Source organism: Montipora capricornis, chromosome 6 (genome assembly GCF_036669925.1).
Source record: "Montipora capricornis isolate CH-2021 chromosome 6, ASM3666992v2, whole genome shotgun sequence".
NCBI lineage: Eukaryota > Metazoa > Cnidaria > Anthozoa > Scleractinia > Acroporidae > Montipora > Montipora capricornis.
This window is the reverse complement of record NC_090888.1, coordinates 43,812,179-43,836,764: the sequence shown is the minus strand read 5'-3', so window position 1 is coordinate 43,836,764 and position 24,586 is coordinate 43,812,179. Positions and strand designations below refer to the sequence as shown.

The 24,586-nt window shown below is 38.4% G+C and overlaps 2 protein-coding genes across 2 annotated transcripts in view; one reads left to right on the top strand and one right to left on the bottom strand.

The window, feature by feature from the left end:
* Positions 1-1,673: 1,673 nt before the first annotated feature.
* Positions 1,674-13,670, bottom strand: LOC138052217 (coadhesin-like). The gene is made up of 14 exons (XM_068898599.1): positions 13,534-13,670; positions 12,860-12,889; positions 12,318-12,341; positions 11,782-11,883; positions 11,124-11,285; positions 9,747-9,950; positions 8,485-8,655; positions 7,859-8,029; positions 7,412-7,582; positions 4,961-5,131; positions 4,241-4,411; positions 3,469-3,567; positions 2,604-2,653; positions 1,674-2,216 (listed from the first exon to the last, which is right to left on the bottom strand). The coding sequence occupies exons 1-13, from the start codon at positions 13,610-13,612 to the stop codon at positions 2,637-2,639; spliced, it is 1,572 nt and encodes a 523-aa protein (XP_068754700.1). The 5' UTR covers positions 13,613-13,670; the 3' UTR covers positions 1,674-2,216; positions 2,604-2,636.
* Positions 13,671-14,405: 735 nt separating this feature from the next.
* LOC138053978 (coadhesin-like) overlaps positions 14,406-24,586 on the top strand; it is a 12,418-nt gene continuing 2,237 nt past the window's right edge. The window contains exons 1-14 of the mRNA XM_068900499.1: positions 14,406-14,448; positions 15,275-15,334; positions 15,556-15,606; positions 15,749-15,790; positions 16,204-16,308; positions 17,018-17,134; positions 19,748-19,921; positions 20,619-20,792; positions 21,087-21,260; positions 21,686-21,885; positions 22,293-22,466; positions 22,784-22,957; positions 23,295-23,468; positions 24,325-24,523. Of these exons, the coding sequence (XP_068756600.1) occupies positions 14,406-14,448; positions 15,275-15,334; positions 15,556-15,606; positions 15,749-15,790; positions 16,204-16,308; positions 17,018-17,134; positions 19,748-19,921; positions 20,619-20,792; positions 21,087-21,260; positions 21,686-21,885; positions 22,293-22,466; positions 22,784-22,957; positions 23,295-23,468; positions 24,325-24,523 (1,861 nt within the window). The remainder of the gene's footprint in view (positions 14,449-15,274; positions 15,335-15,555; positions 15,607-15,748; positions 15,791-16,203; positions 16,309-17,017; positions 17,135-19,747; positions 19,922-20,618; positions 20,793-21,086; positions 21,261-21,685; positions 21,886-22,292; positions 22,467-22,783; positions 22,958-23,294; positions 23,469-24,324; positions 24,524-24,586) is intronic.

The window sequence follows — 24,586 nt, the reverse complement described above, 5'->3', positions numbered from 1 at the left end:
CTCACAAGGGGTAGTGGTGTTGGTACAGCTCTGATTCTGTTGTCGGTGATCTCTAACATACTCCGGCATATTTAAAACGTAGGGTCTGTAGACAATATACATATAAAGCTTGCTAAAAAGGCATTATAAACTAACAGTAGGCTCTTTTATCGTTGCCTTGGCATCCGCTAATGCTGACATTGTTTTGTTATAAACCACACTGGCTTTCTCTTGTTAGCAAGATAGCTGACTGGTATGACAACGTCATTATTTACATGAGTAAACCAGCTAAGTTCTACTGTAATCTCGATCAAAATTCGTGGGACGATGAAGTCAGTAAAGGACAAGCGGTTTCAAAGGTAACCTATGAAGCGCAACCTGGCTTCCCCCAAAGGTAACCTATGAAGCGCAACCTGGCTTCCCCCTCCCCCCCTTCCTTCCTTTCCCTCACCATGTTGATTTGAAACCCGGAAACATTCTCAAAAGCTGCAGTTGATTTCAACATTGCATTGCTCAGGGCGATGGGAGGACTTAAGAGGCCGTTATGAGGAGTTTTATGGTAAACTTTACAATAATTCTCCTCATAGCGATCTCTCAAGTCCTTCCTGAGTTAAATTGTCCCTGTGACCAAGACGACCAAAGTTTTAAGCCTTGTTTTCAAAAAGACACCTGTTTGTTTCAACTGGAACTTTCCTATGTCATGGTCTGAAATTATTACATGGTGTAACTTTAAGATATTGAGAGAGCTGGATCGAGGAGAAAATGACGTCAAAGGCTCACTAGTTTAAGAATGCAATGCTTGTGTATGCCCCAGAATAAATATGTAGCACGGGGGTTTTGGGCTTTCAGACCTTTAAAGGTGTTATTGGCTTGCCAATAAAAGTTTTATGCATCTCAATAATTAAACTTTATAATGCATGCATAATTATGCACTCAGCAAAATGTGACGCGGTCATTCCTAGGGAGGAGCAATTATTAAGTATCCTCTATAGGGAATTTGTTGCATTCCGAGAAAGCGCGGTAAATATTCATTCGTTTTTAGGCATAAACTCGCGTTTTTTGTATATAATAAGATGCATTCACACGGTGAAATTTTAAGTTAGTGTGCCTTTAACGACACTTTTCCCTGGATCCAACCCTGTGAGGTCCAATCGGTCAGTTTTGAACGTGAGTAAGGGCAGACCGTGAAATCTAAAACTTACACTCAAAGTAAACGGCCTTTGGATAAAATCAAAGCTCAAACTTTTGCCAGTAAGTTGTTGAGCAAACACGCTTTCAAAATCTGATCATGAAGAAAAAAAGGAAGTGATTTTTTTATTACAGGGGCACTTCAGGTACGCCTCTAATTGAAGCGAGTTTTGAGAGTATTGTTGAAGGTGGCCCAAGAATTTTTAGTCACGATTGGACGCTCTTACAAGTGCCATGAACAGGCTTAGTGACTAAGTTCTAAACTTTCCACGGTTTATAACAAGTTAGGATACTCTGACAAGATGCGAGTTCAACAGTTAAAGCTATCTTAAATAATGGCGTGTTGGTCCAATATATGGTGCAGAGGAAGGAGTGTGAACTATTGTTAATAGGAAAACCAATACTGACTCACAAAATTGCTTTTCCTTGGGCACTCAAGATGATGCATAGTCTCTAGGTTTAGCTGTTGGAGGGGAAGGATCAGTCGACAAAGAACTGGTTTCAGGTTGGGGATGTGCATAAGAAGTTGCAGTATTTTTATTTTATTTTTTCCTTTCTTTTCCTCGTGAAATGCGCAGTTTCAAAGTTTAGGAAAGTTCACGTCAAAAATTGGCGAAGTTATAAGCGTTAAAGTTTTAGAAATTTTGCTGACACGTGATGAAAGGTGCTATCAATTAAACGTAATAATGAGGACAAAAAACAATAACAAAAGAAAATGGAGGACAGTGTGAACTCGAGAGACAAATTTGCAAGATATTAAATTGCTGGCGTCTCTAAACGGTCAAACGTTTAAGGCGGATTCAGTTGGTCTCCGAACTTCCTTTTTCGCTTCAATTCCATACATTACATCACAACATTAATTTTGTTAGTTTATCGATACAGACGGCCCTGTCCATGGACCTTTTTCTGACAGCAAAATCGCTTATAACATCAGTGTTTAAACTTACACTACTCAAGCAAAACAACGCGTAATTCTTATAGCGGCTAGTTAAGTTTAGAAGAAGGCAGCAAACTATAACATCTTCCTTAAAAATGCATTTTTTCAAGTCCTGAAAAAGAGAAAGATAAAAAAAACTTTTGAACATTTAAGAAAACTGATCATTTTTACTGTAGGGGGTACTGACTGACAGATACAGAGACGCTATTTTTTCGCCTAGGATGCTTTGCCTAGTGCCAGCTGTTGTCATGCTAATAGCATACATGAAAAATTACTCAGACCTGGTTGATTAAGACAAATGCAGTTTCCACGTAACACAGTGCAGAAAATAGGTAATATATGGCAAAAAGCATTCTTATTGGTCAGTGATCAAATAAAGTCATAGATAGCCTATGAAATGCGAGGACTGGATGGCGCAATTTTCACGCAATTGCGTGATACGTATGCGTTGCTTCTGCTTAATCTCTACAATGTCATCTCGAATGGACTATTTCCTCACCAATTTATCTTCTCTACTGTAGAAGGCTTCTCTTTAATAGGCACGACCGCCTGCAAAGAAATCCAAAGCATTGTGAACTTAACTCTATATCATGCCATGGAAAATAGGGCCAATGAAAACGCGGGAAAGCCGTTGCATGTGATTCGTCGGTATTTCACCGAATCTTACCATTTTTCGCTTGCGTCGCTTTTTCAGGATAATACACCTTTATGAAATCACATAAAATAGTTTTGCAACACTCATGTTAGAGTTTAGTGCTCTTTTTCAATTAATGAAATTAACGAAGTATTATTTCATTTAGGGGAAAAAGGTGGCGTGTTTCAACATGGTATAACAAGGCGATTTCAGAGACCGATTTATTTTTAGATTAAACTTCGCGCGTATGGGACTCCCGCAGAAGCCCGATGACCAATCGCAAGAAACTAACTTGACGTCATAGTGTCACCGAACCGGAACTGCCTTTGTTTTTTTTGCGGAAAAGGTAGTCTAAAAATATATCGATCTGTAAAAATGCCGTGACATGGGCTTAGTATTGGAGTAGTTCGCTCCTAGTCATGGAGGTCCCAACGGAAGGTGTTAATGATACAAGAACACTCGCTCATCTAAATGCTCGTGGGCGTAGTGACATGTGGGATGTCACTACATGTGGGATGTGTTTATTAACTGCGCTTAACTAGCCTCATATCCATTCGGATATGAGATTGGCTGTTGCCAAATCGCTGCTACGCCCGTGATTGGTAATTGGAATCTCATATTGAAAGCGCGCTAATCGAATTCGTATCACATATAGCGTCCCGTATCGTATCTAATGAAACTGTATCGTTTCATCGCAATTCATCGTAACGTATTATAATGAATTACGTACATGCACTGCAGGTCTTCCTACAATAGCCATAATATTGCCAACATCTGTAAGTCATCATTACAGTTTTGCAGAATTTATATTCCTTGATGTCTCTACAGCCTACAAGGAAATAACAAAAAATAAATTAATTTAAAAACGTCCAAAATTTAATTGAGACCTCTGCAAGTCTAAGTGCTTTATTCGTTAGTCCGTCTCCAAAACTGGCACTATTAAAAGCGGTAATTTAGGGTCTCAGTTATAGGCTGGTTCATGGGTTTCTCTATCAGTTTTTATCCTCCTGGTATTCGTTAGGAAGGCAACTAACATTATCGTTGATTCGCTTATTACATGATGTACTTATAGTATATAAAATGAGACAAGGGACCGAAGAGACCGTCTTTTTCCGTCATGGTGTATTTTTCTTCTAGCTTGAAATTTATCTTTTTAATCTTTATTTGAAAAAGAAGTCAGACAAGCCCCAAGAAATTTTAACGAAATATGAATGGATATCAGTCACCACATGTGTTGACTAACTTTCGACTCGCGAAATTTTAAATTAAACTTTCCCTTGACAAGAACGATTAAACCTCCGCATGGCGTGATCAGAGGCAAAACGAGCTTAAAAATCGCTGAAATACAAATTTAAATTTCACCAAATAATGTGAAGAGAAGATGTGATTGATTGTTTTCTCGTATCAAGACAACTTAAAAGTCACTGAATGAAGAACGTCGCCCTCTCCACTTCCAACCACTGACTGACTGAATAAACAGAGCCATTTGTGTAATCCTTTACCTGAGCATGCTTGCGTGTTACATGAATTTGATTGGTGCGGTGGTCCATGGCAATTCTTGCCGCCACCGGATGGAGGTGGATTGTTGCAGGTTCTTTTTCGGTACTGCACCCCTCCCCCACAGGTTTTACTGCATGGTCCAAACCCGCTCCAAGACGACCAGTGACCGTCAACTAAAAATTGGAAATGTAATGTTTCACTGAGACACTGGTCCAACGCTCCTCAAAAATAAGATGACAATGCTTATCCTGTTAATTATATCTTTAAAAAAAAATCTTGCTTTTCGTCTGAAGGGTCATAACAGAAGAAGAGTAAACAAAAACTGAAAAACGAAGAAAGTTCGACTAAAGCCATATTTAAGTACCCCCAATATTTACTTCAATTATTTTCCCTTTGTTGATGGTTCGCAAAACCCATGACGTGTGCAAGACGTTTTTAAATCACCTTTTTCATTTTTAATTTTGAATTATTTAAAAATTCTGAGACTTCGTTAAAAGACGGAAGGCTAAAATAGTCATAATGATTACAGGCTTGTTTGTGTTTCGCATCAATTGTGAGCATTCGGATCCGCCGGTAAAGCTTGAAACATAGAGCACAGCATTCCGCAATCAACTCTCTTACTCACAGATAGGTTACTAGGGTCTTTTTCTTGCCTCTGGAGAACGGCATTTTGCGGAGTCACAATTAAGAAAGCTGATTTCTTCGTTCCATGACTGCTTTACCTGCGCATGTGTGTGTGTTGCAAGCGTTTGATTGGTGCCACGGCCCACGGCAGCTTCTGCCACCATTGGAGGGAGGTGGATTGCTACAGCTTCTTCTACGGTACTTCTTCCCTCCATCACAAGATTTGCTGCAAGGTCCGAAAGCGCTCCATGAAGTCCACTGACCATTTACTATTGCCAAAAAAATAAATAATATATTAAATAACGCTCATATGTTACAATGTTTAAACACAGATAACATTTACAAAACTAAATTAATAAGTACAAGCTATAGAAATGTTGAGTATAATTACTAGTTAAATTTGAACTACAACAGTCAATCAGAGATCACTAGCTTTGCTTTAAAAGATATGTTTTTAGCTTTGATTTAAACATGCTCGTGACATTCAAAGATCTAATATCCATTGGCAGTTCGATCCCGAGTCTTGGGGCTATGACTGAAAAGGCACTTATTCCACATGTCTTTAGATTATAGGGCACAATTTGAACCGCCATGCAATTGCTTTAGGACGAACGATGACATGTACACCTTGGTAACCAGTGCAGCTCTTTGAGAGTGTGGCTAATATGATGAAATTAACCAGAATCAAAACGCGCTATATTCTGTTAGGTTTGAAATAACCTAACCGTCTTCAGTATAATGATCACATTATAATGGCTGCCAAATAAACTATTCCTCTGTTTTAATGCTAATAAGCCTTTCTAGCCTCGTTACGACTAGCAAGTTGGTCTATAGAGATACAAGTGCACTCTGAATGCCGGTAAAGAATTATGTTGTACCTCGGTATTAAATAATGACCTATCAGTGAGGCAGTTTCAATAGTGAAGCATTATTTTAAAACGACCTCAGGGCGACTTCTTAAAGCAAGTAAGCTTAGTGGTAACAGTGGTTCTCAACTAGATTCCTAATGCGATCACGATGTGCATATTGTAGAGCAACCATCTCGATTTCGTTTTGAAGTCTTTCAATTGGAGTCAATTGTCTCGTCTATGAATTTAAGTGTAACCTGTGTGATGCAAGGTATGTGGGTTATAAACGTGGTCACTTACACGAACGCGTAGAAGGGCACACTAGAAAGTAATCTTCGATTTACAAACATTATAACCTCCAACACAATAGTGAAATGCCTGAACGCTTCATTAAGCAAATTCCCACCATCACGAAATGTAGCGACAAATTTGATTGCCTCGTTAAAGAAATTGAACGTGGAAACGGATTCCATCCGCGCCAAGGTGTTTGTTTAGGCCGTTTATTGTAACTTATGCTTATCTTGTACCTTTCCCTATTTGCATGCTATTTAACTAGTCTCTTGATAATGGAGTCATGATGACCCCGAAACGTCGAGCAGCAATAAATCTTTCCTGGTTTTTTAATATGCCTTTGCTTCAGCAAATCTCTACTGATCAAAAATTTCCTTTCCAAATGAATGGTGAAAATGTTTTCCACCATTCAATAATTGTTATCGTGTCGCCATCTTCCAATAGATTCCTTGAACTGAATCATGCTTCTTTTGAAACAGTTATCTTATTAGTATATGTAATAGGACTACACGCTGTCCAATTTGGAAATAACTGGATGAGAAAAATTCTGAGGACTGCCAAAATAGGACAAGGCCGTAGGCCGTAGGAATTTTTTGAATCCAATTTTTTCCAAATTGGACAAGCATGTAGTCCTGTTACCTAATAATTATATAGCTAGTCAGTTGTAATTGGGCATTACTCAGTCAAGCTAAAATATTGTGAATTATTCCTATTTCCAAAATATTACCTGAACTCCAAAGGAATTCTTCGTCTGCTTCGCTTAAAGCACGAGAGACGGTTCAAATATATTGTTGCCTCACTGAATTTGCAAATTAACGATCTCGCAAAATACTGTCAACGGTCCAAGCAGCAATGCATAAGTGACACCCAAACGTTCTCTTTCGTATTCGTGACCGTCCTTTTTTCTAATTTCAGCGAAAAAACGGCAAAAAACTGCATCTAGATCATGACAAGGGATATCTTCCAACTTCTCAATTCGTTACGCTGCGTCTTCGACTCTGAAAACATTTAGCCAAGTTTTTGTAGACTTGGAGGTGTTTTAGCTTTGGTTTTTGCCTCTCAGGGTGGCAAGATCTTCTTCTGGCAGCGTAGGAAATCTCTCATTTGCAGTGATATCGCTGAAGAAGTCCTTAGAAATGGAAAATTTTGGCAAATCTCCGTGGCTAAACTCCGCCATTTTCAACTACCACAGAGCTGACGCTATACTTTGCTGATTGGCTAGTGTCTATTACCTATTGTATTTTATGGGATTTCATTGGCTTAGACAAACTGTCCTATATTTTCTAAATTGGACAGTTTGCCTGTTTTTAGAGGAAAATCCTATCAGAAACTACCCAAATTTATCCTACATTGCGGATTAATTATCAGTTATATAATTATAAACTAAATTCGTCATTTGTTGTGTTGTACCTGGGCATGAGTGCGTGTTACACGCGTTTGATTGGTGCGATGGTCCGACACAATTTTTCCCACCATTAGATGGATGTGGATTATCACAAGACCTGCTTCTATATTGCATTCCTCCTCCACATCTTTTGCTACAGGGTCCAAATGCACCCCAGGGTGACCAATGGCCATGAACTAACAAAAGGAAAAAAACTGTAGTCAGTGTTTAAAAACAATCTCATTTAATCAAGAACATTGCCATCAAGTGGTTAGAGTATGGGGTCAACATAATTTCAAAATGTATTCTCGAGCCGAAGATGTCCATCCTTCAATACCCCGCAATTTGGGATGTGATTAGCTGCAGGGAAGATCTTAGGGCTTATGCACTGTCAAATTATTTCCTTCAGTTTTTCGCCCATTCTCCCTTTATCATCAGACTTGTCGCCAACGATATTGGACAAACTCTTTTACCTGGGCATGCGTTCCTGTTACACTCATTTGATTGGTGCGATGGTCCTTGGCAGCTTTTACCCCCACTAGATGGAGGTGGATTGGTGCATGTCCTTCTACGATACTGCATCCCTCTTCCGCAAGATTTGCTACATGGTCCAAATGCAGTCCAAGAGGACCAGTGGCCATTAACTAAGAAATCCAAATAAATAAAGTGAAGTAAAAGAGAAAAGAATGCAGAAAGAGGATGGGATTAAAATTAGACGCAGATTGCTGGAGCTGTATTGTTCAAGATGACCTATGCCCTTCTGCTGAAAGGAATATTTTTCATTGGGTATTATGCCACGACTCGGGTCTTCAATAAATCCCGATCAATACTGTGCTAGATGTTGAGGTTAGCCATAAATGCGAAAAGGGGTCACTTGTAATGTGGATCGAAAGGGTTTTGACTGCATTCCGGTTTTATTCCTCTGGAGGTGAGGTTGATTGTACAGCGTGGTGCTAACAACAAGTGGATGTAAGTCATTCTGACATAAACTACTTCTCTTTTCGCCAATTCCATTCATTACGTTTCGTCTTACGGTATACATGTCAACACAAAACCCTTTTCACCCCAATCTGGAAAGAATCTTTTGCACTTATTGTACCTGCACATGGATGCGTGTTGCACACTCGGGACGCCGTTTGATCGCCACTGCATTGTTTTCCACCATGCTTAGGAGCAGGGTTTTTGCATTTTCGATATTTATGTTGTACGCCACCTCCGCAACTTGCGCTGCATGGACCAAAGGGATTCCATGGAGTCCAGCCACCATCAACTTGGGAGTAGAACGAAATACAAATTAACTTTCTAACACGATCATATCTTATATTTCCTTTTGTGTCCGACATATCGCAGCACTGTAGTCGTTTGAAAGAGTTTTAATGAAAAGGGTCATATATAAGAGATGTAAAAGGAAAACTGGTTCGTAATTTCATTTTACTCTTCTTAATTTTCTTAAAGATGGTGCAGTTAGACCATATACCTTTCTAGTCCTCACTTCTTCAGCAATACAAAACTTAAGAAATGATAAACGAAATATATTATTAAAACTTAGGAATCGATGAATGGGATGTTGATCTCGGAGATGACATAGGTCGAAATATGTATGTAAAAGCAGTGACGTTTAGCAAAGTGAACCACACTATAAATGCCTGGTCAGAGAAAAAGGAATGGACAGTAAGTAAGAGGCTCCTTTAATATGACAACTGTCGCAAAATTAAGTAAAAAGGCCTTCCGATTAAATTGCAAGTAGTTCGGCTAACCAAAGAGGGTGTTGTGCTTAAAGTGAAAAAGATAAAGATTTGATCGGTACTGATCTGAAATTTTGGTAACCCGAGCTTCCACTTTCCCTCTTCTTAAGGACGGTGCCTACTAATTAAAGATATTTTTTGCCCCGATGTGTGATTATGCAGGAAATGTAGATCTTAACAAGTGTTAATTGGGGGTAACCACGCATTTTTCAAAGATAATTCATGAATAATATTTGTAAAAAGCTTTACAATACAAAGCAATGTATGGCGTTCTTTCTGAAATTGAAGCTTAATTATCTCTCAAAAATGCATGGTTACCCCCAATTTTCTTTTTGGATACTAAGAGGACTCAATAAAATCTACTTTCTCCGGATAGTTTTAAACCGCGCAAAAATATCCCTGTATTAGTAAGCATCACCGATAGGAAATCCGTGTATCTCGAGATGCGCAGAACGTATGCGCAATAACAATATTAGGCACTGTCCTTAAAAAGGGGATTTATACTCTTCTCATGATTCTATGTGGAATCTAATGTTTTTGGCATTTTTTTTTTTCTGAAATAGAGGGTCGTAACAAAAGAGTATCAGTTGAATAAAAGGAATTTCTTTTTATCTACCTGGACATAGGTTTTGGTTGCATGGCTGCCTCTGTTTAAAAGGTCCTTGGCATGTCTGAGGGCGAGCGGTGTTGCTGCATGTTCGTGTTCTGGATTGTGTTCCAGCCCCACAGGACTTTGTACACTCAGTAAATGGACCCCAAGACGACCAAGTGCCTTCGTTCGATGTTAAGGCGGAAACCAAGTGGACACTGGAACTTGAACCTGATAGTATTTTCAAATAGGTCATTTTTGAAATATCAAATATTCAGCTCGATAGTGAGGCAGTGAGGGCAAAAACAATAGAAACACGTTGGAATGAATGTGAAAAATATTTACATATCATCCACTTTCCTTTGGCTTGGTCCTTTAAACCTCTCTTTCAAGCTGAATTTTAAAATATGGTAACATGTGGTGGTGGAGCTGACATTAAAGGTTGCATCAGAAAGCAGACGATTACCGAAAATGTTCAGTCAGATCCACTACTTAGGGTAAGTTTGGGGAGGAATCCGGAAACCGATTCCGGAATCCAAAACGTAATCCAAACGTTTTCTTTTCCTTTTCTTTCGGGCAGTGGTTTTCCCGTGAAATTACTCGTCCGAGTCCTCGTGCCGGATTCTCGTCGTGTTTTCCCTCGAAGACAGCCATTATAGCAAATTAAGGCAAGATTTATCCCCGTGTCTTTCAAAAATTGTATTCAGATGTGCAGAGGAAACCACAAATGGTCGGAACGACATCAATTATGTGGCACGTCCACAATTATGAGTCATTTTTGAGCCCAACATTAAACCATTTTAGACTGGGCAATGTTACCTTATTTGAATATAAAAGAATACGTTTTCGGAGTCTTCTTTTTTTTGGTTTGGTAGGTAAGAATCCAAAAGATCTAAGATCAAAAATCCCTTTTCGGATTTTCCCAAAAAAGCGCACCACTGGTCACCCTCTGTACAAACGAAAAAAGAGGGCCACCCTCGCGGTGGTGAACAACAACATGGAGCACAATTGCAAGTTGCTTTCAGGAATACCAGAATACCACTGAAGGGGATCTATGCAACTTATAGTGTTAGCCTTCGATGTTGTGAATTACCGCTCTTTGCATTTTGTGGCATTAATGCAAGCAGCTAGCAGAGACAGGCGGAAAAGAGCTTGAAATAAGAATGCAACTCAATCGCGTAAGTATTGCCAATGCAAATTTGTGAGGGAAGGCTCGACAGCTTCCCAAAGAAAGGTCTCCGCTGCCTTCCTTCATATATTTGACTGTGCTTTCTAGTTCCTTATATTAAGGACGATCTTGTTCACGTGTCTTTTTATATCCCAAGACTTTTGTCTTGGTGCCCCTAGGCCTTCGCTCCAGTTAAGCGACATTCTTTCGTTCGTCCAAAGCTTATATTGCCTTACTTGGACAGTTGACTTGTACGTTACATCTTCGACTTTGAACAGCTGGACCTTGGCAAGCTGAGGAAGAAGAACTTTTACATTCTCTTGTCCTCGTCTGGTATCCGTTATGACACGATTTAGAACATGGACCATACGAGCTCCAAGCGCCCCATCCAGAAACACCTTGAAGACATGTAAAACATTTTTTTACTTTTCTTTGCTACCAACAATTAAACTCATAGCCAATGTCATTATAATATTAGCGTCAGTTAGCTGATGCTGATTGGGTTTAAAACGAGCAGTCGCATGAAATATCTTTACGTTTCTTTTTTCGCAAGGTCACCTGTTCACTGAGGCTTTTGTGATACACCGCATTTCTTTTCTTCTAGTTTTTATTGCGACATTTTGAACGATACAATATCGACTACCGTATAATGTGTAAGACAAGAATACCGTAGTAATGTACCAATTCCGCTGTTAGTGTATGAAGCTGAAAAGGACCAAAATGACACTCAAGTGGTTTTTCATCTCAATTGTTTTTCCTGCAGAGGACTAAAACTCGCAAACCAAAATTCCAATATGGGAGAACAAAAGGGAGATTAGCTTTAAGTAATGATGAGCATTTATTTAGAAGGTTTATATTTTAATTACGGGTATATTTTTAAATTGATGGACTTACCAGAGCATCCCCCACATGTTTTTGGGCAATATGTGTGGACAGTTGTATGAGAACAGCTGGTGGAGTATATCTGACACCAGTGTGCTGATATGTCATTACATCCTACACAGAAAAAAACGGACTAAACGTCAGGGCATGAAGTTAATTTAACTTATTTTCTTTTTAGCGCTATCAAGAAATTTATGCATTATTCATTTGCATCAACACCGGCTTGCCTTGCTTTTCTCCACAAGAGTCACCTGTTAGATCGAGTATCAAAGCCATTTGAAAAAAAAAACTGAGTTTATAAGACAGGCAAGCAAACGACCAATTTTATCGCCTTTTTTCTTTCCAATATTTTTCATCTTCGTTTTTTAATTGCTACACGAAGACGTCTCCTCAAGATAAATCTTGGTAGGTAAAAAGGTAATGCATTGAAAATTAACAGGTATATGACCTACACGAACAGATCTATGCCTCACACAGTTCCACTATTCGTAACATTAATTGTGCTATGGTTTAAAATGGTTAATATTAGGACAAAGTATCCATATTACCTATGTGGTGGTCATTGGCCGTGTCTACAACAAAAGAAAAATGAGTGTATTAATTAATCAACTACACTGTTCTGTCGTTTGTCAAAATATTAACGATACAAGCTTAGCTTAAAATTCCGAATTGTTCTCTTGAAAATACAGGAGTGATTACAATGTAATTACGTCTGTCACAATTAGCCTATTTGATTTGCCACCATATGTAGGGCTAAAATTTAAAAAAAGAAAAAAATATATATATATCTCTCTCTAAGCTCGTTCTCTGCCGTGTAAAGTACTACACTTTGCCGTCGACGCTGAAAATAGCAGATTTGGTTCACAAAATCAGTCGGTTAATGCTGCTGTTGAAACATGCTATAGTATTATGTGTATTGGGCGCAGCTTTCATTTTCTAGGGCCGTTTCACTTCGTCCGTTCTCCACGGAGGTATTAAGACGTTGGTATGTGTCAGTAAGACCTTGCAGCAAACTGCCAGTTGAATCAATTCTTGAAACGTTCTTCAAACTCTTGCAATATATATTTATTAACAAGGCTTCAGCACTTACCCAAGAGACTCTCCAGCTCTTGAACAGGGTCTGAAAAAGAATTCAGTCACCGTAGCACTTAAGTTCCCCGCGACATACTGTTAAGAAGATATTTACCGACCAAAGCTGCATGTCTTGGTTAATTCAAACAGTCTTTCCCATTTCTTTTAGCTGTTCATTATGTATTAGGAAGGACTTATATGCAATTAGACATCTAAGTGTTTTCTCAAGATTTCCCTGGCTCTCTCTCTCTCTCTCTCTCTCTCTCTCTCTCTCTCTCTCTCTCTCTCTCTCTCTCTCTCTCTCTCTCTCTCTCTCTCTCTCTCTCTTTTTCACTGTATTTCTGTAATCCGCGCAGCATCGAAATAACATATCCTGACTCAGGAGTTACATCAGCGAATCTAAAACAAGTCAGTACTGGAGACCTTTGCTGGACAGTTGTCTGACTGATAATAAAAAAGGTGTTTCCGTCTTTTGCAGTCTAGGGGCACCAGTTTAATGAAAGCTCTTTTCTAGATTAGTTAAACAAAGGTTTTTTTGTGTCTACCACATTTTGATTTTTAGCTATTTGAAATTTCAGGCACTTTGATCTATTGAGAGCATTAAAGCCACAGACCCCGTTATCGATTAAGTCAAGTGACGTTTCTTGATTCCCTTCTGGAGATCTCTCCACAAATATCATCAGAATTTCTTACCTCTGTCTATGTCTTCCACCGGCAAAGAAAAACAAAAGCCGAAAGATAAAAGAGAAATTAAAGTTACAAGCTGCTTCATTGCCTTGACTACTTTTTTGTGACGGTTGAAATTAAAAGAAAGTGCTAATTATCCTGCACATTAACACCTTTTAGCACAGTTTCTTTTAAAACAATTGTATTGTTCTACTTTCTTAAATTGAAAAATACTCAACCATTATCATTGTGAAAATATTGTCCTCACACTTTAATTTCTAGATTTTCCTGAATAATGTTAGCTTTCCTTCAATTGAATTAATCCAATACGTATACGATAACCACGATTTGATTTCAGTAGAAAATTGATTAAATGTATTTATTTCTGAATTTGGCTGGACAATATTGAAATTAAAAGGAATTTTAAAGAAATTTCTTCTGTAAAAAAAGGACTATTTCTCATTAAAATCTGCGCCGAACATACAACATTTCAAACAAACTATGTGGCATTAGTCCCAGCCCAATAAGATATTTAATATTGCGTTGGCATGGTTCAATGCAGCATTTGGGTGCTACATGTAATTAAATGTCATGCAATTTACTACTACGTTTCTCGAAAACTAAAGCGAATTTTTTGTTATTGTTGCATTGCGTTCTATCTACATGTTGTCAAATATGTCTGAAGCTCGCGAAATCACCTCGGTATGAACTAAGTTCTGAAATAATAACGGGCATATGAACGGAGAAGATCTCTTAAGATACACGTATTTGTCGCTGTAGGTCTAGACCTCAACGAGAGCACCGAAAACAATGCAAATTCTAAGAAGATGTATTGTCGCTCTTTCATCACAAGAACAACAAGTGAAATAATACAGTGATAAATTGAATATCTTGACGAAATGTCTCCACCATATGAAATGATGTATTTCGAAACTGATAAGAGTAACTCTAGCATCATGAAAAAAACTGACCCTCTTCATGGCGATCGAAACTCTCAACTAAAATCTTACTGTTTTATTTAAAACCATGATTTTGAACTTTTGGAAGTTCATTCTCTGTCGAAGAACAACCCAGGACTTAGGGAGGGAGATATTCAAAAGCGTGATATCAAATTATCTATATTCGTCTTTTTCAGGAATGAATAGAATTAGTGAGAGGTCAGGTATACGTACTTTCGTCAGGTACTTTTAAGAAGAGGTCTCTTTAGTTCGCAAATTGTGGATTGAGACTAGTAATTCAAAACGTGGCACATTTTAAAAGAAATGGCGTTTTGTGTTAGTCACAACACGGTCATGGTTTCGTGTTCGAAGAGCTGACACAAGCATGTATCGTACAAGTCAGTTCACGTTATCCGGAAATAACGCGTAGAGCTCGATGAGACTGATCTTGGTTGCAGATCACATGTTAAAAAAGGAATTTCCCAGTATCGGTCAAGCATCAGGATTACAATGCAATATGAACTCTTGCCTTACAGCCTTGTCTCTATAGAGCTCCCTTAAAATAATCATGTTAAAACAAAGACAAACAATAGAAACCTGGAACTACAATGATTCAATGAAAAAACTTGATCTCGTCTTTTATTCTTTTCAATTCCATAGTAAAGGTAAAAAGACCAGAATATTCCCACCTAAACGAAAGAGTGGATATAAAAAGGGGTAACTCAAGCTTTTTTTCACATTCACTGAATCCAGTTATCACCCAAGAAAAAGCTAAGGAATCGTTTCTTACTGAAAAATGATGTATTACCATTTCTTGTTGTTCTTAATAGTTTTTCCGGCTTTAACGTCTGCGTTATGGCCATTTTCGGAAAACATAGATGCTGAAAATGGTAAGAGATTAGCTAAAATAATTTACAGACATTCGAGACAACCTCTTACGAATATGTCCCAGGCGTTTCTAGCCATGGCCATCTTCGCTGTATTGTAGTCCAAACTTCACTTGAATTCTATGTCATTACCACGAAGTTTACAATGCATTTCATCTCCTCATTTCACCTAACTCACTGAAAAGCGTTTGTTGCTGCAAATTGTTTGATTCTACTATTTGTAGATTACTCAGCTGGACGAGAGTTAAAAATGCTCACTAACGAGGAAGAGATGGGTAACCCTTTATTTTTTTTCTTTCTTTTTCATTTTCATTTTTTTTAAATTTTCTGTTTGTCCAAGTGGATTCATTTTGTATGGCTTAAACTGGGTCAGCAATACTTATCATGCTGATGACACATAACTTTCTTTACATGCAGATCCCAGTCTTACGTCCTCAGATGACTCCGACTACTTTAACCGTGAGTGGTGAACTGTGCCAGGAGCCTGATCTCCTGATTGTGAAATCGCTTATTAGTTAACATTTGACATTATTTAACCACCTCTCATTGTAGTTGGTACCTCGTTAATTGACAGTTTTTGGAAAAATTCTTTCCTTACAGGTGATAGAAAAGAGAATCACGAATGATTCGAAAGTAGGCTCTGCATGCTAATTTTCCAAAGACATATCTTAATGAAATATACCTTGTAAAGTTATAGTGTGTTCTGGCAACATAAACATTACAGCGACAAAATAATTCCAAAAGCTATAAGAAATACAATAAATGATCGCATCAAAAGTATTACAAAATTCAGCCAAATGGCCATTGCGGTGGTAAGTTTGATTGTAGTTTTATTAACCTGTCCAATCTCTCATTTGTTTTAATATCCACAGAATGTCTGGACACCTACCGATGCGATATATGTTATAGGGTCAAGCAAGAAGGAAAATGTGCAAAATATACAAATGAATGTCGCAAAACCTGCACGCAATGCAAAGGTGACCCAAGTCTGAGTGTAGAAGTTTTGGGTTCAACTTGGTTTCTCCTCTTCGTATCAGTTTCACTTTTCTTCTAAATCTACCTCTCACTTATTAGATCTACATAAGAATTTTGTTATATATAGATCTGAGCTTTCTTCCCCTCAAGCATTGGTGCAGGGATAATGGTAATGGTTCAGCAAAGTAAAGCTTGAATAATAAGGCCTTTTTGGAACTTCAAAACGTGAACCATGATAATACAATAATTTGGCCCGAATATAGGCTTCGAAGAGCTGAGGTTTCCTTCCCTCAAGCATTGGTGCAGGGATAATGGTAATGGTTCAGCAAAGTAAAGCTTGAATAATAAGGCTTTTTTGGATCTTCAAAACGTGAACCATGATAATACAATAATTTGGCCAGAATATAGGCTTCAAAGAGATCTGAGGTTTCCTTCCCTCAAGCATTGGTGCAGGGATAATGGTAATGGTTCAGCAAAATAAAGCTTGAATCATAAGGTTCTTTTGGAACTTCAAAACGTGAACCATGATAATACAATAATTTGGCCCGAATATTTAAACCTACTGCTTGATACCCTTGCAGTGCTCAATTCAATAATAGATGCATTGGATTCTTAATTGACTTAACACGACACGAATGTTTGACACTACTCGATTAAACCACTTAAATTTACTTCTTACAAGGCAACCATTTATTCTTGAATTTTGAACAGGGCCAGACAGTGATCGTTATGGAACGGTGAGGTGTCAGTTTTACAAGAACAAAGGCTACTGTGATTATCTTTCGTTCAAGTCATTTAAGTGCCAAAAGACCTGTGGAACGTGTGCAGGTAAAACATTTTTCTCATCTCTGTGCGAGAGGAAGGAGTTCTGAAATTATGTTATCTGATTGGTTCCAGGAGTATTCAATACACTTTTTACCTTTTAGTTCCGCGCGCTCTTTGGCATCTTCTCCTTTATCTTGGGCTGTTGGGTTGCGAACCATTTAAAAGAGATTTGTCACAAAATTTAGCCAAATTCAGCTACTGGAAACTGGAAACCAAAATCAAGCGAAACGTAAAAATAATAACTGCTTGAAATGATAAAGGAAGGTTTGAATAACACAGCAAATACAAAAGGAGGCAGGGAAGGGCAAAGTTGAAGGAGATTAAAATCGATTGCAATTGGGACTTTTGAAAACTGTTCAGTCTAACAGTTTTTGAAAGTTCATTTGTGTTGTTCTTAACGTAAAATCCTTTATGGTCGACCCACATTTTTTCTCCACGAACTCTGAATTGAGTTACTTAGTAATTGAGTAATTAGTAAAACTGCACAAAATTATCTCCACAGCCGTGACGAGTGTCTTAAGCCGCTGTTATAAGTTGAAACTTTTAGCTGAAACAGACTAGATGCCAGTTCCGCGGCACCGTGCCCGAGCACTAAACTGGACGTTGTTCAGACAACCCAGTTCTAACAACGCAATGATTTCTTCCTTCGTCCACTTTGCAATGGCCGCCATTATCGTGACTACATCGCAGGGGAGCATGGTCAAAGCGCGGGAACTGATGAAAGCGTGTTCAGACAAGTTCCCGTTCCAGGGAACCGTGCCCGAGTAATACCCTCGGAGGTAGTGCCCGTGACCGGGCACGGTGCCCAAATGTTTTCTCGGGCACCAGCAAATAGCGGTGTTCAGACTGGTGCCCGTTCCCGAGAACCGGGCAAGGGCATCTAGTCTGAACGGGGCCTTACGTGCAACGGCGCTGCAAAAAAGTCTCAGCAGGTGCCGCATCGTGTAACATAAAAGGTCGAAACTGGCCTCGAAATGTTGGTTACATGGCTTTAGCGGGTTTTTATTGGCTTACGCAGCGCAGCGTAACAAGACCGAGTGAGACCAGTTTCACGCAGTGGTGTTACACGGTGAACTCCTGTTTTTATCACCAATGCGATTGCTGCGACCGCAGTAGAAGGCGGTTCTACTTTTTGTTAAATTTGTCTCGCAACGGAAGTTCAAAAAAGTTTCAAAAAACTAACCATGTTACACTGTATTACTTATTTTTTTCGCAGAGCCGTTGCACACAAGTTTCAGCTAAACGTTTCCACGTGTAACAGCGGCTTTACTGTCCAAATGATTTGTCGCTAAGCAATATTTTATGCTCTTTAATACGTTGCTCCTTCAATGTTTTACATTCTGTAGTTATGCACCAGTCAATTGAAACCACGACCACCCGACCCTCGGAACGTATGGCGCGTTTTTATTGTTAAAGTTCAAACGTGTATTCGGCATTTCAAACATTCATTTTAGCTATTCAAACCTTCAATTCAATAATTCAAACATTGAATTCGGCAATTCAATTCAATTAGGCGAAAGGTTAGGTTTAATGAGTGTTTAGGGTTCTCCTGTATTGGTAAAACAATGACCCGTGACTTGTGAAGGGAAGTGAATATTTGAATTGCCGAATTGAATGTTTGAATTGTCGAATTAAAAGTTTGAATGGCATGTTTGAATTATGACACTAAACCCGTCATAGGGAACTGAGCGCGGGGGGATGTAATATTTGTACTGTGTATATATATATTTTTTGCAATTTCCCTCGCTATTCGGGGGAAACTTGACTGTAACAATCCCCATTGCCATAGCCCCGGTGTGCCACTAAGATTTTGCCCAACTAATTCTTGCGCAGAGTTACAAAAGTGTAATTCCACAGCCGTGTCCCAGTTACTTCCATGCAATTGTATATATATATACAGAATAACGCCGGAGGCATAGGTTTTTTTTCGTTAAATGATCTGGCAAAAACGTAAAACAATGGCGATAAAATAATGTATCAAGCAACAAAATCAGACACTATCAAAAATACCATAAGATTCTTTGTTTGTCCCTCCAGAATTTTGCATAGAGTGATTTTACTTGACCCATGAAACAGAGAATAATAGTGATTGTGTAACACTAACTCCTAATTAGACCTATTGTTTTTCTGTTACTCAGACTATTTAACTAAAACACCTCACGATCTTTTCTAAAAATTTCTGACGTTTAGGTCTAATAACCGAAGAAAAGTATTACAATAACTGTCGTATAATTTATCTCTTCAGTTGTGTGTTCTGTTTTTGTGTCAGTTTTTTCATCCTCGATCTTGCATACACCATGTGATAGGGGCTTTTACGCACATATAGCTTGTAATATTCCACTATATATTTCACGGGTCAAGTAAAATCACTCTAAGCGTTGTTTTTATTTTCTTTTGGGACTTATAATGGTGCCTGGGGAAACTGTAAACAATGCTTATGCAACATTTTGGAGGGACAAACAAGGAGTATTATGGTATATTTGATATTGGCTAATTCAACTTTCATTTGGTATGCGTCGTTTTCTTTTTAGTTTTTTTTTTATGGAATGTAATATTGCTTTGCAATTCGAGGCACAAGCTGTTATAATACGGACATCATTGAATTCCTTCTTATAGTGGACGGAAACTGGGGAGAATGGAGTAAATGGACCACTTGCAGTAAGTCGTGTAAACATGGAAATCAGTCAAGAAACAGAAAATGCAATTCACCGGCTCCACGGTACGGAGGAATGAAATGTGAAGGAGACTCATCTGCGACAAAAATTTGCAACCAAGATGTTCCTTGTCCAGGTAAAAATAAATTTGATTGAACTTTTATTGCCTAGTTTTAATTAATTAAAGAATTATTTTTTGCAAACATTGTCTAGTTTAGCCCGCTTTTTAACAATATAACGTTTTCGTGGCTTACTACACACTTCTTTTAACGTGAAAATTAGGGAAAAAACCGTCACTCCAAAATACAAGTTCACATGATTGGCACCTTGAAGTCACTCTGAATCTAAAGAAATGGTAATGCCTCTACCATCAAAGACAATACCCTATAGCTGCATAGACAACCTAGTAATCAGGAATCCAATTTACATTTCCTTGTCCCATGTACCCAAGGAAAAGGAAGAGAGGTACTTCACAACAAAATAATTATAAATTATAAAGTGCTATATTTCTGTTCAATGAAACGATGTGTATTCATAATTTGATCAAGTGGTATGTACCATTGACTAGAGATGTTACACTCTACATGTAAGTGAATATCCAAAACACATGCACTTGATGTGGGATACATCCAATGGTTGTTAGTTTATTAAATGAATTATTAATGAGTTCGAGAACTGTGCCAACTGTCTGTCTGTCGTTGAATAGTGGTGGATATTTAACTCGCCGCTTCGCGGCTCGGTAAATATTCACCACTATTCACCACTATTCACCAATGTTTTACTGCGCGCTTATAGCAACACAATGAAAATCGTTCCTTTCTTTTCTTTTTTAGTGGATGGAAGCTGGGGAGAGTGGAGTCAGTGGAGTGTCTGCAGTAAGAGTTGTAAACAAGGAAAACATTCCAGGACACGAAAATGCAACTCACCAGCTCCACAATATGGTGGAAAGAAGTGCAAAGGAGACTCTAGTGAAACTGAGGATTGCAATAAAAATGTTCCGTGTCCAGGTAAGTCAATTGTAATTTAGGATTTCGCAATGTGAACTGCAAAAAGAGAGCAATCGTATTGTCAATTCCTATTACAATAAATAAATTGAATGTTTTCTTTGGATTATTCAAAACATGGGTTCGATGAAGGTTCCAAATGACTAATCGTAGTCCATGAAGTTGTCACGATGGTAACGAAAATTTTACAACCTTTGTGATTTCGTTTAAAACTTTGCCTTAAAGAAAGAGAGAGACTGTTTTCTTAGTTAACTAATAATTATTGGAGAAAACTTACAAAAACGCCTTCATTTTTAGTCGATGGCAACTGGGGAGAATGGAGTAAATGGACCGCTTGCAGCAAGACGTGCAAACAAGGAAAGCAGACAAGAAATAGAAAATGTAATTCACCTCTTCCACAGTATGGAGGAAAGAAATGCGTGGGAGACTCAAGTGATACGCAAATTTGCAACAACCACATTCCTTGTCCAGGTAAAGGTGGCATGATATCTCTAAACCGTGTGTACCAGGAAAGGTAGAGCAGAAAATCTGCAAGGGAAATTTACAATTTACTTTTATTCTACTTATACATTTATGGAAAGATATCCACTGACCGAAATTGGAAATTATTATACCCAAAGTAACGTTATGGTGGTCATATGCTAGTTCTATAGAAAAATGAAAAACTGAGTTGAATTCGTTCTCATGCAGAACCAAACGTTGCATGTGAAACATACCCATGCCTAGACTCAAGGTTTGATTTAGTCCAATGCGTCAACACATGCAATAACATACCATTCTTTAGTCTACGATGCTGGTTTATAAGCGAATTATTCATTTGACTCTGTTGAATTAAGGAAGCCTCCGTCTGTTGGATATCATAGAACTGATGTTTCTAATCCATGTTTTGAATCTAGTTGATGGAAACTGGGGACAATGGAGTCCATGGAGCTCCTGCAGCAAATCTTGCCGACAAGGAAAATATTCTAGAGAACGAAAATGTGATTCACCAGCTCCACAACATGGCGGAAAGAAATGCGAAGGAAAAGCAACCGAGGAAGGAGTCTGTAACAAGGATATCCCATGTCCTGGTAAACTTGAAAAGCATTCCATTTCAGTAATCCTTCCTCATCCTTATTTCTAAGTATTGTGGCGTGCCTCTGTCTATCTCCAGCACAATCGCTTTGGGGACGTAGAGACGTGTTTTCAAAATTTGCCTTATACTTTGTTTATCCAAATTTTAAAAAAGAAGAAATTAGATACAATTAATATTTCCTTGTCATTTCCAATGGCCACTGCCACTGCCACTGCCATCCCATTGACATAGCCCCTGCCTCTGTCTCTTTCAATGGCCACGTCGTTATCATTGTCATTGGTAGTGTTATTGTCATCGCCTATTACTATTCTAATGCAATAGCCAGTCGTTGCCATTTTTGGCGTAATTTCCATATTTTAACATAGTCATTACTCAATGGTTGATGTTTGCATTCTGATTGCCATTGCCATTGCCATTTTTGGTTTTAGTCGATGGAAATTGGGGAGAGTGGAGCAAATGGAGTCAATGCAGTAAGACTTGTCAACAGGGAAATCAAACACGAAAACGCGTATGCGACTCGCCGGCTCCAAACTATGGTGGGAAGAAGTGTCCTGGCTATTCCACGGAAACTCAAATTTGCAATAGAGATGTCCCTTGTCCAGGTGAGGCCGTAGAGGAATTTGTATTCCCCCTCCCCAATACAACCCCTTCTGAGAGTAAGATTCAACTACACCTGCCAAAAATCATCGATCTTGGTAATCAGTTCCTAATATATAGGAAAACAGTTTAGTAGACTTACACAATACAGCTGACTGGTGACTTGTAACCAAACCGTCCTTGCTTTACCATAGAATACTGTCTCTATAGTTACTTTGAATCTCGCATCGCATTCACGGCTGCTCCAATTTGAAAGGAACTGTAAAGACAAAGGATACTTAAGCAACTACCATTAAATAACTCTTTCATTTTTTGCTATAAGTGGATGGAAATTGGGGAAAGTGGAGTAAGTGGAGTGAGTGTAGCAAGACGTGTAAACAAGGAAAGCAATCCCGGGAACGAGAATGCAATTACCCATCTCCAAAGTATGGCGGGAAGAAATGTCAAGGACATTCAAGTCAGGAGCGAGTGTGCAATGAAAATGTTCCATGTCCAGGTACTGCAACTTGTTTTTGTAAGGGTAACAGCCCAGCCTTATTGATTGTTTTCTTTTTTCATTAGGGTCCAGTTGTTTTAAGCCCGAATAATTAAGCTAATTCTGGATTACTACGAACTTAAACTGCAGTTTATTTTCTCATGAAAAGTCTTCCCAACATTTTTAGTTAATTGTGACTTTCACTTTTAATACTTACCTTTATCAAAAAATTACGCTTTTTTTTGACGGAAAAGATGGTGTTAGCTCTGAGGAAGTTAAAATACCTCAATTTAAGTTTTGCAGAGGCTGTCGTTGTTGTTGTCTTGCCAGAGTTTAAACAATTTGTGTTTTTTTTAAGTCGACGGAAACTGGGGAGATTGGAGCAGATGGAGCACTTGCACAAAGACTTGTAAACAAGGAAAGCAATCACGAAAACGTGAATGCAACTCACCTGTCCCAAAATATGGTGGAAAGACCTGCCCAGGTGACTCAAGTGAAAGCCAGGATTGCAAAAAAGATGTCCCATGTCCAAGTGAGTTAACGAATTTAGGGGATGAACGTTTGCATTGTGCCAAGTTATTTTGACTGTGCTTCTCGACCAACTATTCGCTTTTTTGCATCTTGGAAAACGCAAAATATTCTTCCTTCCCGTCTCTTTACTGCACAAAGAAAAAAAATTAATGCACTTAGTCTAAAGATGTTTTCGTAAGTTTATGTTATATTCATTAATTACATATGGTCAACAAGATCCTCAGCCAAGAAAATAGCCACGATGTGATAATGTGATACATGTTGAAATGAAGAAAAGTAAGCATCCGAAAGTTCTCAAAGACAGGGTATTTTGAGTTTTTGCTATCGATAGTAAAGAATGGGGCAATATTCAATTTGGAGGTTACAAAAGGTTAATTAAGATCATTAAGGGAGACTGGCTAAAGGTGGTATATGTTGATCTCGTAAATAAAAAGACAAATTAAACTCCTCGATCCTATCAAAGCATCTCCGGGTCAGCACCGAAAAATGCAACTCTTCAAATTGACAAAACATTTTCCGAAACTGACGAGATGTTTAATTTAAAACGTCCAACTGAATAAAGATTTCCTCTGCTAAATTTCCTCATGTCCAGTCACCTTTGCTGTTTTCAAAATTAGTAGTATACTAGCTTTGATATTGCCAGATTACTTGAATACTTTAGACACAAAAAAGACCTTCGCCTGACGAGGGGCTCCTATTGTAAAAAGCTACATGCCCTGATTCCAAAATGACAGAAAAAAAAAAAGCCATTTCCCTTCATTTATTTGGCTTCATTTACGGATATAAGGAGGCTAAAAATTTTATTCCAACACATAAAAGGAATTTTAGTGAAACGTCATCTTTGATCAATATTCTAGTTGACGGGAACTGGGGAGACTGGAGCGAGTGGAGCGCATGCTCGAAGACTTGCAAACAGGGAAAGCAATCAAGACAGCGCCTATGTAACTACCCAGCTCCTAAGTATGGCGGGAGGAAATGTGAGGGTCAATCAAGCCAAGAACAAATCTGCAATGGAAATGTTTTTTGTCCAGGTAAACAAGGAGTTGCAAAGCCTTTGTGATACCTTTAGCATCAGTCAACAAAAAAGGATGCCTTTTGAGGTAACTTTAAAAACCTATT

Coding starts and splice junctions, on each gene's coding strand:
- LOC138052217 (XM_068898599.1), bottom strand. CDS start 13,612: ATGAAGCAGCTTGTAACTTTAATTTCTCTTTTATCTTTCGGCTTTTGT. Junction 5,132..7,411: donor TAACACGCACTCATGCCCAG/GTACAACACAAC, acceptor TTTTGGCAATAG/TAAATGGTCAGTGGACTTCA. Junction 4,412..4,960: donor CAACACACACACATGCGCAG/GTAAAGCAGTCA, acceptor TCCAATTTTTAG/TTGACGGTCACTGGTCGTCT.